The 16507-nt window shown below is 39.2% G+C and overlaps 1 protein-coding gene across 3 annotated transcripts; it reads right to left on the bottom strand.

The window, feature by feature from the left end:
- Positions 1-249: 249 nt before the first annotated feature.
- Positions 250-12016, bottom strand: rundc3b (RUN domain containing 3b). 3 transcript variants are annotated; one of them, XM_023400768.2, is made up of 11 exons: positions 11823-12016; positions 6476-6591; positions 6044-6177; positions 5013-5098; positions 4664-4753; positions 3956-4036; positions 3099-3273; positions 2571-2728; positions 1988-2134; positions 1639-1760; positions 250-1564 (listed from the first exon to the last, which is right to left on the bottom strand). In XM_023400768.2, exons 1-11 carry the CDS (start codon positions 11915-11917, stop codon positions 1419-1421), a joined length of 1350 nt encoding a protein of 449 aa, XP_023256536.1. In that variant the 5' UTR covers positions 11918-12016; the 3' UTR covers positions 250-1418. The 3 variants fall into 3 exon arrangements, with proteins under 3 accessions (XP_023256536.1, XP_023256538.1, XP_023256537.1); XM_023400770.2 differs by having other exon boundaries at positions 1988-2101; XM_023400769.2 differs by having other exon boundaries at positions 4664-4750.
- Between the last annotated feature and the right edge of the window lie 4491 nt (positions 12017-16507).

Here is a 16507-nt window from a genome sequence, read left to right as displayed (position 1 = left end):
TGCCCACTCCAAGAGAGGATGTCCATGTTTTTGCACTTCCACTCCAATCCTCTGTCAATTTAATGCCATTACATTGCGAGTGTCAAGTGTGTATTTTTTTTTTCAGTTTGACCAGAGACTGCAGAAGAGGACTGTGACAAAATGCAAATATGCATACCCTTTGGAAATTATTTTCATTCACTGACTTTGTTAAAGCTTTATCACCACACCTGTTCATTGTGTACAAGACACTCATATCAATAGCAAAACTTTCACTGTTTTAGCAAGTGGAGTTTATTTTATTATTATTCAAAATGAAGCATAAAAAGGCAAACAAATCAGTAAAACATCTGCTGTATGTCTGTGCAAATGACTGCTGGAACAAGCTAAAGGCAAAGTCATGAGTTCAGTGCTGAGGTACTTGGCTAGTTGCCAATAATACAAATTACTTAATACTGATACTGATACACTTGATTCTGATTCTCAGAATATCTCTTGAAAGATATTCATTAGTGAGACTTAACGCAGGTCATTATTCAGAGTTTAAAGAATGATCTATTTGTGTTAACCAGCCATTAAAGTAAAAATACTGCATTTGAATAATTAAAGGGAATAATAACAGTAGTCCAAAGCTAAACCCAGAACTGAAGGGTGGATATTAATCATAGTGGTCATTACCTGAGAACAAACCACGTGATACTGCATTACGCACAACATTTGACAACATAAAAATCAAAAAGGCGCACCTGAGAACAAAATGTGAGACTACATTATGCCAAACACGAGTGTGAAGATACAATCACCATCATGAATCAAAGGAATGAGTGGATTTTTTTTTTTTTGGAATGAAGTGGCAACAGTAACCGCACAGAGGATATTAAAGGACCCTTTTGACCGCAGGAAACTATTCGTAGTGAGAAACAAGATCAAACACTGACAGACTTGTACTATTTTATGTTTTCTCCTAAACTCTGATCTGATGGTCAGTATTTTCAGCATGCAGTAAAACCACCTTAGAGAGTCGTGTAGACGCACTAGCTCATCATCGTCTTCTCAATACTGTAAAGTCACATGATAATTCATACATAAACTTTCTATTATTTTAATTAGTTTTCAAGAAAAAAACAAAATGCTCCACAAGTAAAAACACCTACAAAACAAAACAACAAAAACACATACTGATGAATCTTATGAAGCTTACTAGATCCTCTGTACTAAGTCAGACTTTGAGCACTGTTTCAACTCAAAGGTACATTTTTAAGACTATTATTCAGTCACAATTCAAAGAACATGCTACACCAGATTCTCAACTTGCAAACCTGTCATCCATCTGTTAAAGCTCTGGGCTCCACATACAGAACATAAACTTGTACAAATCAATATCATCTACTGAGAGAAAGTTCCTGGATTGTCTGGCCTGTCTTTTAGCTCTCGGTCCCCTATGACGGAGTGATGCCTGGGCTGCTGATCTCCGTTGCAGGACTGGCCAAACACTCGCTAGACTTCAGGCTGGCCAGAGACTTGTAGCTGGCGACGGAGGTCAGGGAGCCACACAGACCTCTTAGGGAAGGAGTTTCCTCTTTATCTGAATGAGATGGCACACGTGGTTAGTACTCAAATCTTCCTGACAGCAGTGCACACTTGCAGGAGGAGCTGTACCTTGGTGGGGCCACTGTGTGCCGGTCAGCCTGGCCTCCAGACTCAGTGTGTGTGACGGTTCAAGAGAAGTCTGGGAGAGGCTCATGTCTGCAGACAGCTGCTCCAGACTCTGGAAGCTCTTCCTGCCAAGAGAGGACAGAAGTTACGCAAGTGACTGTTGATGACAAGAACAAAGACTGAATCAGCAGCGAGTTTTATAATTGATTCATTAATTTAAGTCATTTAATAAGCAAAATATCAAACATCTGCTGGGCCCAGATTCATAGATTAAAGTCAGTAATGATGTAATAATCAGCAGCAGCATCATACACAACCAAACTAAACTTGGAAAGCGAACTCCTCTACATACTCATCCCACTGTCCCGTGCTCTTCCTGTACAGCAGTGTGTCCAAAGCAACAGCATTGGCATCCAAGGCGTCAGGAGACGGCCACTGATTGGTCAGATGAGCTGTCAACTCCTGTCTGGACCGCAAATCATTGTTCTTCAGCACTGTCCTAAAAACAATAGTCAGTGTCCAGACTAGAAACAATTTACTGACTAAAATAAACTCTTCAAATATAAGTAGCAGTGATAGCAGAAATATAAGCTGCACAGATGAGATGAGATAAGACACAAGTAACATGAAAAGATTTAGATGAGAAAGGGTTTTCTCACTGATTTCAAATTTAAATTTCTGGAAAGACACACTGCTGATGGAGCATTTCTTCTTGGCTAAAAGCAGCACTGAGTGTGACTGATTCAACAACACACAAATAACAAACCAGCAGGAACCTCCAGTGTCTTGCTGTGTCCTGAATGTCAAATTCACAGCTGGATCCGCTGCCAAGTCCTCTCCACCTCATCGTCAGCGACCTCACATGCACTCGTCGACAAACACAAAAAAACGCACACACACACAAACACACACACACACACAGAGAATGAACTCACAGTTGATCCTGTAGTTCCAGTATGATGTACTCAAGCTGTTCCTTCTCCAGTGTGTGGGAGAGGTGTGTGTCTGCTAGGTTCTGCTGAAGAGCTTTATTGTGAGACACGGCCTCCGACAGCTGGGCTTCTCGTAGACGGACCAGCTCTTCCAGGTAACCCTGAGGTAAACAAACACACAAACATACACTCTGTTTTTCACTTGTTTGTTTAATGCCGGGAAGGCACTGCTTTGTGAACAAACAGCTAAATTCTTTGTTTTCGCTCAAAGCAAATGAAACAACCACAGAGCGGAGAGCTGGAGCCACACAGGAAAGACACATTACAGATATTTATATAAGAAATAACATCAAGCTGAATGTGTGTTTGGGTCAAAATCACTCTACACAGGACTTAGTTCCTCCTGGCATTTTACAGTTCAAGCCTCTAATTATTATGCAGACATCAAAGAAAATATCACACCGGCATATATTACCATCCAATTTATTTATAAAGAAATAACACTCATATTAAAACACACTTGGGCGATACCTTCTGCTCCAGTGCCAAGCGATACTTCTGCTCAAAGCGTTTGCACTTGCTGACCAAGTTGCTCTGCTCGGTGAAGATGGAGGCGGCGGTGGCCGTTTTGTCGGGGGTGCTGCTCTCACTGCCGCTGCTCCCCATAGTCCTCATCTCCTCCTCGTCACTGCTGATGCTGTCTGCACTGCAAAAGGAACCACGGCGTGCCTCATGTTAGTACAAATCCTATACAGCAGGGGCAGCGGGCTAAATATCCCCTGAGCATTTCATAGTTAAAGCTAATTACAAGATTTGTCACAAATGTGCTGTAGAAAACAATGATGACACAAGGCTCATGTAAATCCCAATAAATCTGACTTTGTAACATCTAATACCGCACCCACTTGAGGAGACTCAGGCTATTCGACCAGTGCATGGTGCTGAAATGAAGTCTAATAAACTTACGAGATAAATAACATGGGTAAATAATATAATTCAGCCCATCTGACCGGAACAGATTTGTCTCTGCAACGGTCTTTTCATTCAGTCATATCTCCAGTATCTTTACAGTGCAACACAAAACATTATGTTGATGTTTACATGTACATTTTTGCCAAATAAGGATTATCACAAACCACGGAAACTCTGACATCTGCCCACAGATACAACACTAAAACTGTTTTTATAAATAAATGATTCTTAAATGAAACAGAAATAAACGAAACATAACAAAAACATATGAGAATGCATTTCCACCCTGCCTGCAGGACTTGTGCCTTCACTGAACAGTGCTGCAAAAAGAAAACTGGCTGAACGTAATTGCTGACCCCTGCTAAACAGTTCACTGATGATGATGTGTGTAACGGGCGTTATTTGACCTGACATACTTCTGAGTGAACTTCAGGTAAGGCGTGTAGTCAATCACGGCGGGGCAGCTGCCGTCCAGACCGTCCCCTTTCAGACAGAAGCTTAAGAGAGAAGACAGAATGGAAAAATCTAAATATTATACGCCTATCATTTTACAGTATAAGGCTACATATTCCAAATGTAACAAATGACTTGTAAAGGCATGTAGTGTAACTCTGAAGGTCTTCTGGTGTCCTGCCTCAGTTATTTACTTTTTGCTTTTACAACTTCAATGATTGGTTTAACCCTGTGGCGTCCGTCTGTGACCACTGTTTTATTGACAGTTCCATAACTTTATATATCATGTAGAGACAAGCTGAGGAAATCAGTTGAAAGTGCTGTTGTGGGACTTTCATACACAGAGCCTGAATTGTTAACATTTTCCATGATTTACATGATTTATAATTTTAGTGAAAAGTGCACAAAAATTAGTTGGAATAAAATCCCATACTTTAATTTCTTACATATTTCTGCTTTATTAGTGTGTACAAATAGTAAAACAATCATTTTTACAACCTTGAGCCGTTCTATAATAATATTTCGATTGATTATGACTATGACTTCGTGGCAATTTAGAATTTGTCATACTTACAGCGGAGTTTGTGCTGAAAAGAAGATACAATGCATGTGGGCTAGGGACAGTTTAGGGACTGAGCACCAAACAGCAGAACATGATCTAGGATTAGTACCTGAAGTCGATGGTGTTGAGTCCGATGAGCGTGTCCGCTAAAAGCCCCGCCTCCTCTCCCAGCATGATGGCTCCATCCTCGTAAAACCTCCTAGAGGCAACACATGTGCACACGTCATTGGCATGAATTCATTTCACACAACTCTAGATGTAGTCAACTGACTGACTGTAAGATGTAATAACTGACAGCCTGAGGTCAAACATAAAAGAAGGATTAAATTAACCTGTAGCACACCGCCATTGGAGAGAGACCCTTCATAAATACACTTGCTGTGATAAACCGTCTGTGGGATGGTAATACACCCTTGGTTGAGGGGGAAATGTGTGTATTAAGAGCACTACATTAAGACCTGGTGGTTTTGAAGTCCCTCAGTGCAGATGAGATGTATTCTGACAGTCTCTTCTCCATCAGGACCACTCTGATCCATGCCCTGCCCTGCAGACAGAGGAAGAAAACATCCAGCTGTTTGTAGAAGCTTATATCATACACGATACACAATAACAAAAGTAAGAGTCTACACAAAATAAGTGAAAAGTTTGGCCTGCTGGTGGCGCTACAGGAAAAATTGGGATCAGCAGAGTCAGTAGGATTCCTCCCCTGAAAACGATGAATGTCTGAAAAAAGACTCAAGGCAATCTATCAATGGCATTATGCACTATGTATCAAAGGCCATAAATGCCTTGATTTAATGGCAGTTAATGACATGTCATGTACAAATCGTTAAACCCCTTTTTTTCAAGCTTTACTTAAAACTTCAGAGAGTCATTTGTAAGCTCAGCAGGTCTCATGACTGAAACCTCTACACAATGTGCTGAAAAGCTAATGTCATAATTTCAAAATTGCCTTTCTGTTTTAAATACAAAGCTGCTGATTTCTCTGAGTTCATGATCCGAGAAAGTGTGTGAGACAGTGAGTACTGTTCACACCTACAGCCTGTCTGCAGAACAATGTTAACTCCAGTTGTTTGTTCTCTTGCCCGCAGGGTAAGACTGAGTCACATTGTTTGAGCATGTGTGTTATTAACTTTTTCTTTTTTGACTGTTTTCCCTTTGTTCTTTTTCTAAGAGGATAATGCAAAGTAAGCTAAAGTAACAAATGTCTGATTCTGCATTGTGTGTGCTGTAGTTCAGGATACATTTGGGCTCAAAGCAGAGGATGTAGTGCTTTGTATACAAAACTGATGTTGCTTATCTCAATTTTTGGCTAAATTTGCTAAATTAACAAATTCTAAATTTTATATTTATCAAACATAGTCTTTGCAGTTGTTTAAGTGATCCGAGTTCTTTTGTTCCCTGCTGCATGAGGTAATTAAATTAAGTTATTAAAGGTATTAAATCTGATGCTCTTCAACCCAATACCCCAGATTGGTTTTAGCCTCACCTTAGCCCTGGACGATCGCACATTCTCCATGCTCTCAATGCTTCGAATGCAATTATGAGGGACTTTACCGCAGGCTGCTTTTATGTAATCCCAGAAACTCCGAGGACTCTCATAGCCGAACCAAGTAGTCTGACCTGAGAGAAAGAGGGACAGAAATAGAGATTTGTACAAGCGTGAATCTGAATTCATACTGTTCACAATTTTAAAGATGCACAAAGCATTGTTGCCTTTGTTTTACAAAATTAAGAAACAAGTAAATTCATCTACCAAATAAAGACAGAAGAATAATATTGGAGTCTGCAGTTTTAATGTTGCTCTTGCTCGTATAAGTTAATTACCTGCTTGTTTGTGGTGACATTTTGGTTTTATGTTTTCATAAACATATCTGCATGCATGCATGTGGGTGCGGAGGAGGTTGTTTTTTTTTTTTACCTTTGAGTCGATGATTGAGGACGTGCTCCAGGATGGAGACGAAGTTAATGAACTCTGGAGATGAGTCATCTATTGTCTCAAAACAGGAGCGGTCCAGCAGAGTCTTCACTGAAAACCTGAACACAAACGATGATGTACACACTGGTATTAAAATCAGTTACTGGACCTGTAGCTTACAGGGGAACTACACAAATTTTACACATAGAGTATGTAGTAAAAGAGGATGCCAGCAGGAGAGTTGGAAAGACAATCCCAGGGTCAAATTAAAAGATGCCTTGACATGCACCAGGGACTAAAAGTCAGGATATCTCAGCCTCTGCTGCCTTTGATTTTTACCTGTGATTTTAAAAATCTGTCTCTTGTGAACTACTTTAATTCATGGAAGTACATCAATAGATGACTGGAGTATCCCTTTAAATGCATAAGAGATCTATCACCATTTTTCTACAGTGACACGTAAGTATCTAAGTATCATGCAGCCCAGTACAACAGTCATGTGCACCGACCGACTCCGCTTAATCTGGTTTCAACTAATTAGGCAGGAAGGGGAGTTAATGGACAAGGCTGCAATGTGTGTCGGGGTGTGTGTGTGTGTGTGTGTGTGTGTGTGTGTGTGTGTGTGTGTGTGTGTGGCCTTGTTTTACTATATTCGTGGGGTCCAAAAACCACGATGCTGGACCTCACAAGTTTAAATTTCTGTTTGAGGATTAAGACTTGGTTTTAGGGTTATGATTAGATTCAGGCTTTGGTTAGAGGTAGGGGAAGGGTTAGAGTTAGGCATTCAGTTGTGATGGCTGAGGTTAGGGATATGAGGCAAGGAAATGCAATCTTAATGACAGGTCCCACAAATGTAGTAAGACAAGAGTGTGTGTGTGTGTGTGTGTGTGTGTGTGTGTGTGTGTTGGCAAATTGTGTGCAGATCTTAAAGTCAAAATTAAATAATCTGACTTCATATATCACTCTGCTTCTCCATCTTGTTGCTTAGCAGCAGGGTGACCGGAGTGTGTGTGCTTCCTGTGAAACAAGCCAAAAACTCACGCATTTCAGCTTGTTTCCATGAGTCAGGGTAATGAACTACATGTTGTTTTTGTCTTAGAAATTACGTCACTGTGAAGATGGTTTTTAACACACGATCGGTCAAACCAATTGATCTTTCTATTGCATCAACTGAATAAAGCAGCCGCCTTAGGGTCAGACAGCCTGAGATCCTTAAGGCCTGAAAACATCTTCAATGATGACCACCCACACGGGAACCGTTGCTAGGCAACTGACAACAATAATCGACATCACCTCATTCCTTTTCCAAAAAATAGTGAATGATTTGTTTTGATATCATGCTTATGAATGAGAGAAGTGACTAACTTGTACATTTTAAACTCCATAACAAATGTTATTTCTCACAGACTCAGTAAACAGGACGCCACTTTATGGCATCAATATTTCAGCTGATTTGATTTCGTCTCAGGATAGGCCTCTATCACTGAGGACATTTTGACATGTCACAGCAGGAAAAGCACAGGTGTAAATAATAAAATTAATGATTGCTGAATGCCATTTACTGGGACACCTTGACCTTTCCTACTATGATAACTCGAAATAAGTGATGTGAAAACAGCCAGTTTTTTAGGTGTGTGCAAACTGTGCTCACTTCTCGCTTTATCATGTTTCTTTCAGAAATTCATGTGCTTGAATAGATATTATTACAAATCCTCTTAGAGAGCATTGATCCATGTTGATGCTCTTCTCTTTTGCCTTTAGCAGCCAGTACTTTTTTTTTCCTGAGTTCATTCTGAATCTGTATGTTCGTTTTGCCAATTGCCCTTTACTCCCAGATTTAAAATCACAATGAGAACTTAAAGTTTTTACTACAGAAGTAAAACGGTAAATCTATGCTTACATACTGTATTCACACTTAAAGTCAAACACTATAACACACTATCATGTCGGTGTTTACAGTCATAGAAAACACATATACACACACATAGACACATGTAGTAGATCTGTCCTGTTGTCTTTATCCTGATTGTGTTCTGTCAGCTCCTTTGTTTGGATGTGTTAACCTCGATTTTAAAGTCTTGAGTTAAACCAGTGACAAGCTGCAAATTAGTGTCAGCTAGACGCCCTACATACACTACATCTGTTACTGCTAATTTGTATGTAACACTGTTTATCTGTATGGCCCCTGTCAAATAAACAAACAAATAAATAAACAACAACAAAAGCCTTTTACCACTGAAATTTTTTTAAGTTTCCTTTGTGTGGAGAGGAAGAGGAAGACGCTGACTTTCCTGTTCAACAAGATCTTGGCGACTAACATCAAGTCAGATCAATATCTATTTATATAGCCCAATATCAAAAATCACAAATTTGTCTCATGGAGCTTTACAATCTGTACAGAAAACAATATGCTCTGTCCTTACACCCTCAATTTGGTTATGGACACACAAAATAACATCCTTGAAGAAACCTCAGGAAGAGCCAGCATCATGGCATCACATGAATAACCTCTATCCTCCATTAGCACCGTGAGCTTGATGACGTCAGCTAATTCCCAGGACAGCTATGCTCAGTGTCAACTTCAGAGGAGGTGTAATCAGCCAGAGTAAGTGAAAACACCTACGTGGGTGTGCAGTGTATTAACATACAGAGATATAGACCTTTAATGGAACCCTTTAAAGCAACACTGGAGGTAAATGTTGGCTAATGGTTGAGAAAAAGGCAAAAAATAAAATTGCAGAAATACTGCAACAAAACCTTTAAACATCTTTGAGAACTGTGTCTTAAATCATCGAAAGTCGTGTGGAAGTATGTCAGGCAAACCACCAGCACATCTCACAGAGTTGTGTGGTGTGTTGTGAAATATCTCAGAAACATTTATCACAGCATCAGAGGAAGTAAAGATACTTCTATGACCAGAGACACACTTGGACTTGGACTCCTGCAGAAAGTGAAGATCGTTTCAAATTTGTAAACTAAAACATTCCTCAGTTCACTACCTACTCCACCTTACATATAATGAGGGTGATTCAACTGTTCTATTCATTTTAACTGGTGCAGCAGAGTGTGTCCCAGACTTCTGACTGACAGTGTATACAAAAATAGCAACAGTGATGTTTGTTTTCTCGGTTAGAGCAAACACTAAAACCTGCAGCGTTTATGATGAAGTACGAAGCTGCTCTCTTCAGTCACAGCTCCTCAGTGTTAAATGTAAATAATGAAATTACTTTTCTTAATGTATTTTGACCCCTTCTGGATCTCATCAGCCAAAACAGAACAGAGCTTCTAGAGAATATGAAAGTAAAAAACAAGTGGCATCTTTTTAATGGCAGATGTGTAGTTGTGTTCTAGGCTGCGACAGCAGCTACAATAACGTCTCGTCTTTCCTCTCACACTCACTTCCAGCAATGATCTGACTGTCATTTCTCTAGCAGCCTGCTGCTGAGCCAGTCAACACGAACTCACACTGTGCAGACAAACATTGTTCAAATCCACTGAACTTTAAATTTTAGTGGAGATCTAGTGAAGTTTCCAATGATCCCGAATAGTTCTTCACTTCAGGCCAAATTTGGGGGAAATGTGTATGAAATTGTATGTAAGATGCCCAGAAGTGATCAGCCATAACAAACATGGAAAATATTTCACTCAGTGTTAAACATCACATACATTTTATATGTAAAAGACCTAGAAAAATACAATACAGAAGAGATCAGTTACAAAGCCTGGAAAGTTTTTCCTAGATTAATCATTTTATCTATAAAAGACCAGAAAAATAGCATAAAATAATCTAAATTTCCCAGAGCCCATGTCACATTCAAAGTGCTGGTTTTATCCAACCTACAGTCCAAAACTATTTACTATCATATATAAGAAGGAAATTCATCAAATCTTCACATTTGAGAAGCTGGGACCAGAGAATATTTGGTATTTTTATTGAAAAATGAAATGATTAATCAATCATCAAAATAGTTACTGATTAACTTACTGTTTGTTTACGAATGGACCAATAATTTCAACTCTAAATTGTTCTGTTAGACAGTGTGGAACAAGTTCTATTTTAAGGGTTACTAAGAGGGAGAAACTGAATATTTAATCCCATTCACTTTTCTTAGAGAAATACTGCTGTCTTCAGTCAGTTTGTCAGTTCGCCATCCGTCTTCACTCTCCTCCGCTTGTGCCAATCATTGAGTTGATGGCTGGTGCGGAGGCAGAAAGAGGCGGGAAAGGACCAGACTGGTCAGTAAGGAGTGTTTTTCACTTCAGAGGGGGATACACACCTCAGCACGCTGAAGCCTGAAAACCCTGTTAATGCTGCTTATTTCATCACATAAAACGACTGAGCAGACTCCAGCCGGAGCAGCTGGGGAATCATCACTTTGTTTTTTGATCTGTTACACTTACTTGGTGCTAAAACAGAAAAAAAAAAAACCTACACCTCCGTATTTTCCTTTTTCTCTGACCCTTTCTACTTGTCTGTTTCAAACGCACCACAGGGACTGTCAGTCAGTTACTGACATCTGCCAGCAGCACTTAAAGGACCACAAATCAATACTGCAGAGCAGAGAGCTTTTCACTTCAGCTGACATAGAAACAAGGAGAAACAGACAGGCCACATGTGTGAACACTATCTGTCACCCATCCTGCAGTATACTCAGTTTATCTCTTATAAATGCATTGAGGAATACAGGTCAGGTTTTCAATATTGTTTATGGGAATGTTTGTTGTACATTCTACAAAAACACCCATTTTATGCAGTGATTTTTAAACTCCATATCTTTAAATTTGAGTGTGAAAAACGTTAGTAATTCTCCGCTTGAGTTATAGAAGTATTTTTAGACCAGTGCTAAGAGAGATGCAACTTACACAAAATATTATTGCAGTTACATGAACATAAAAATGTGGGGAAAAAAATCATGAATAAAACATTTTACAAAATTGTTTTGGTGACTAATCCAAAAATGTTAACTGGATTTGGACTCCTGTTCTCAGGATGTTACAGATACTTTAACCCTAATCAATTGAAGGTAATTAAAACTGAAATGTAGTTGCAGGTAAAGAGATTGTCTTGAACACACACATGACAATGGGATCTAGCTACCCGAGGTCACCCAGCTAGATAAATCATATTTTCATAAACTACACAGAGTGACTTTCCTCTCTGTAAGGATGAAGTCATATTTTTTGTCAAACATGGGGTCGGGGCTGGAGTCATGTTCCCTTTAAAGCTAACCCCAGACAAATGCTTACGTCTGAAATGATCAATTAATAAATCTGCCGTCACAAATTCAGCTGCAGACGCTGTTTCATCCTCCTCGTCATGAAAACAGAAATCAGTGTGAGGAATTCCCACCTGCACACCGTGAGCAGGTTCCTCCTCTCCACCGCGGTGCTCCTGACTGCTCCCCGCTTTCGAATGAGATGCAGCCCCACGCCGAGCGACGCCATCCGTGGCTGCGGCCGGAGGACGGTGCGCTGCAGTCCCGGCTCCGCTCCCTCTGCACCAGGCAGGGCAGGACCAGCCGTCTCCGTCAGCCTGGAGGAGAACACGCTGAACAGCCGGAGGAGGGGTAGGACAGAAGTGTGCGTCAAGTCAGGCACAATCACCAAGTATTAAAGGACTTCCTGGTGGAACTTTCAAAATAAAAGCTCGTATAGTAAGGACTCGCCAAGGATGACATCCACAATATTAAAAAGATAGACCTACTGTTTATTTGTTCATGCATTATCACCGGTCAAAAATAAGTTTTTAATTCACATACCTCTTTTAAGTAGATGCTGCTTATGCTGTTTGTTCTAAAAATCAATTAATGTCAACAGACACTGGTCCACAGCTGGTAGATGTCATTAACATCCTGATATGGTTTTGTGTTATATAAACAGGACTAATAGTTGACACTAAGCACGCTGAGGTCATGTCCTCTGTAGCTTTTAAATTAAGAGTTTTAGGGCCGTAGTGGTTTATTTGTTTATTTCTACATTTATTTATCTCTTTTAATCAAAATCAAATATAATAATTCAGCACTTCCCTGCTGGAATTTATTGCAGTGTAAAAATATAATTCAACAATATCTAAACTTTTAGTTTCTTTTACATGTTCTAATGTGCGCCTCAGCTGGCCTGCTTTTATTTTGAAACTAATTTTGTCCAAGCGGTAATGTAAATAACAAGAGTTGTTACTGTCTCCAGTCATCAGTGTGAGGAGTTAAATAAAGGAGTGTGTAGATGCCCATCATCCATACACAGAAGATGACTCCGGTGTAAATGTTATGCAGGTTTTAGTTTTACTCAGCTGTGAGTAAAAAGCTGATTCATCCAACAAAATGAATAAAAAGACTCTTTGTTTATCTCCTCTTGACATTTACATTTAAGAGCATTGGTGTTATAAACAATTTTTACCATTTGAATTACAGGTGTTTTCACATATGTTATTATAGGCTTTTAGTTATAGATTTAAGGAGCATTTACCACTGTGTTAACAAAACATTAGGCTATAATCAAACGCTTTGCAGCATCATTAAACATCATTCATTATTTTTTGTCGCGTTACATTGTTCATGTCAGTTTAAAACGAGCTGCCTATCGTTACATTTGGGGGTGAGAGTGTTACCTTGTTCCAGCGCTGTGTTTTGATTTTGGTCAGTTGTTGTTTACATTCGCTGTAGACCCTGATTGCGCCTTTTAGATCCCTTTAAATTCAGTGAAGTCATCGTGAAGGAGGAGCGCACCACCCAGTGGTCTCAAATAAAACAGCAGGGTCTGGGCTCACTCCATGCATATCCATGCATCCTTGACTCCTTCACTTGCATCTCCTGTTCCCCACTCCTTGCCTAAGCCATCCACAAGCTGAATGAAGGTGGTTGTCATAGTTTGTCATCAGTGTCTGTTCCTGCCATGGAGCTCTGGACCCCTAAGACCCCTGACAAAGTGGTCAGTACATTTAATTTTCTGTCCACTTTTAAAGTACCTGTAGGCTACTTAACTTAAAGTATTTGCGTATTTCGACCCACCACATCTTAAAAGGGAAACATTGTACTTTTCATAATGACAGTTACTTAACTTTCAGATTAAAGATGTTACGAAAATAAACAAACAAAAACATTATAAACTTCTAAAATACAACGGATTGTTAAAGATTACAGTGGTTTCCAACCTTTCTGGCATGTGATACAGAAAAGCATGGACCCATGTCACGTTTCAGATGTCTGTGGTTTTGGCAGTTCCACCAAAGAGAGACTTCACCTCTAAACTACTCATATGATTTAATTTAAATAATGCTAATAATAAAAAAGCTCTGGGTTGCGAACCAATGGACTAAAAAGCCTCATCTCAACCCGCTACAACAAGTAAAATGCTACATTCACATTGATGCATCAGTATTAATGTTATATATAATAATATATCATTGCTGCTGATTACATTTTGTATTTTTATTGAAGTAGGATTTTGAAGGACCATGTGTTATTAGTTCAACACATGTCCTTCACTGCTAATCAGGCAAAGTAAAGGTGAAAGCACCTGTGTCGCTTTAAGCTTGGAGCCCCCAATGTCTGAGTGAATGTGTGTACACTGCAGTGTAATGCAATACAACAGTTCTGCAAAAATACTTTCTTTCATTGTGAAACTTGTTTATTCATTATTGTTGTATAGTTTGTAGTGTTGTTGTGTTTGATTACATTAAATTTCAAGATTCAAAAGTATTTTAGTTTCGCTTTTTGGGTCATTCAGTATATAAATAAACATCAAGATTTTGGGGAAAACAAATTTGAGAGACATTCACAAATCTGTCATCTTTTGTTTTATAGCTCTTTTGAAAAAGTTCAGGAAACCAAACCAGGACAGAACAGCGGCGTCTTGTATTCATGTGTCCTGATTAATCCACTGTCTGTGGTTTTATGACCTCGGAAACAGGCAATATGTGCTGTCTGAGTAACGTGGCTCAAACCACTTACAAACCACCGGAGTGACAGTTCACATGATGACACTGTTAAAAGCACCCTTTACAGGAAACACGTGACACAGCTGTACATATGATGACCTTTGCTGAGTTCACACTTATGATGGTCTTACTGTTGAAGATAAAGACACACAAAATCAACGTGAGGGAATTTCCAAGCGGGATTCAAAATGAGACACCAGTATTAACATTAGTTACTCTGGAAGGAATGTTTCACAAAGGTATGAGAATGGGAGTAAAATATGACAGCATATGATAGGATAGCAAGATGGAAACATCTTTATGGTCTTTTATCAATGAGTCACACAATGTCAGAGTTCACCAAGAGATGCAATCACCACGTGACATAACGTGATTGTTGAACAAATAAATTCCTTTTGAGGTTTTTAAAATGAGGATCACTTGTTCACTGACGTCTGTGTTTGCTCTATGGTTTCTAGCTGTGGTCTCGCCTTTGACTCACACTGAAGTAACATTATGACCTTATGTAAAGTAGCAATTTGACCATTTAACACCTAACGCAGTAATGTTGACTGTTAAACTCTTTTTGGACATTTTTGTGATCATTTTGGTCTCTGGAGTTTATTAAAACAGAAAACCCTCGATAGTATTTTATAGTTCTGCCTTCAGAAAAACAACATTACATGTGAATATGAACAGTAGAAACAACTGACCCCAAAAGACCACACACAAGGACAGATGACAAAGCACTGTGTTTATAACTAAAACATGGATGGCATTTATAAAAAATGTAACCCTTAATGGACACTAAGTATCTGATTTCATAATATTATCTTCATTTAATTAAATTATGACGCTGTCTACAATGTATTGTAGAGGGGATTACAAACATAATTTGTTGTGTGTTATTTCACAGTTGTACACTACACCATCATATCTTGTATCATCATCCTCATTATCCCTTATTAGAGTCATATTTTTTAACTGCTGTAATAAGTTTTAAAACTAATAAAAAGACAGAAATAAGATGAATTTCAAATTAATCAAAGGGGTTTCTGATACACAAATTTGTTTTCATTTTTGGACTTCCTCTCTAATCTTTACTTCTTTTTTTTATAATGAAACACTGGAAAAATTGTGTTTTCTATTTGATTCACAAATAAATATTTAATGAAACCATATGAGAAGTTTAGAGAGGAAATTTGCTGGAACTGCTTACAACTATATCACATGACATCTATATCATGACAGAGGCCCAAACCAGACTCTGCAAGCCCAGCTCAAGCCTTTTACCCTCAGGCTATAAAGGCTGACCCACCCTCTATCATCTTCTTATCACTTTCCACTAATCAGCAGCTCCATGACGTAGAGCTAACATAACCAATTCATTGCTGATTTCCATATTGTATTGTTTATTTTGAAAACATTTTGTTTAAGTAGCTCTGTCTCTTGAGTGGACTCACTTCCCTGATCCAATGAGGGATATAAAACAGAGAAAAGTAAAGTAAATATTACTAATAACATTCCTTGACCTAAACCAGCCTGTATTTCTGGTCGCCAAATGAATTTGCCTCCAGATGGAGGCCCACCTGTAGAAACGGGTCAAACCTGTGGATGACCGCACCAAAAACATTTACTCTATCAACTGGAAGGAAGCTGCTTCTTCACTGTCTGTCACAGCTTCACTGTCTGCCCGTTATAAAACAAACATTACAGTGGAGACAAATAGAAAATAATAGGATACGCCTAGTTATCGTGACCCCCCCCCCCCCCCCCCCCAGTATGGGCGGGTGAGCACATTGTAAGAAAGTGTTTGTGCTCAAATAGTATTTCCTTTTAAACTCCTCAACAGGTCAAATCTGCCCCTTCTCTTACCATTTGTCATATTTCAGTAACAGTTTGACAGCGGATTCCCTTCATCTTGACAGTCTTCTTTATTATATTTTTATACACTGGTGCGTCTTTGTTGTCATTTTGCACCTGTTTGCGCTGGTGTTCATCCCTTTCTGTCTTTTAACTGAGCTCTATATAAGACTCTGGAAAAACATCAAGTCAGTCCAATCTTTGCGCTCAGACCCCGCTGCCACGCCCCTGCATGCTCTTCACACCTGCTATCAATG

The sequence above is a fragment of the Seriola lalandi genome, unplaced genomic scaffold (assembly GCF_002814215.2).
Source record: "Seriola lalandi dorsalis isolate HSWRI2012SDOR001 ecotype SW California unplaced genomic scaffold, Sedor1 jcf7180002052955, whole genome shotgun sequence".
Classification (NCBI taxonomy): domain Eukaryota; kingdom Metazoa; phylum Chordata; class Actinopteri; order Carangiformes; family Carangidae; genus Seriola; species Seriola lalandi.
Note: the sequence above shows the minus strand (reverse complement) of the source record. Positions and strands in the feature narration are given on the sequence as shown.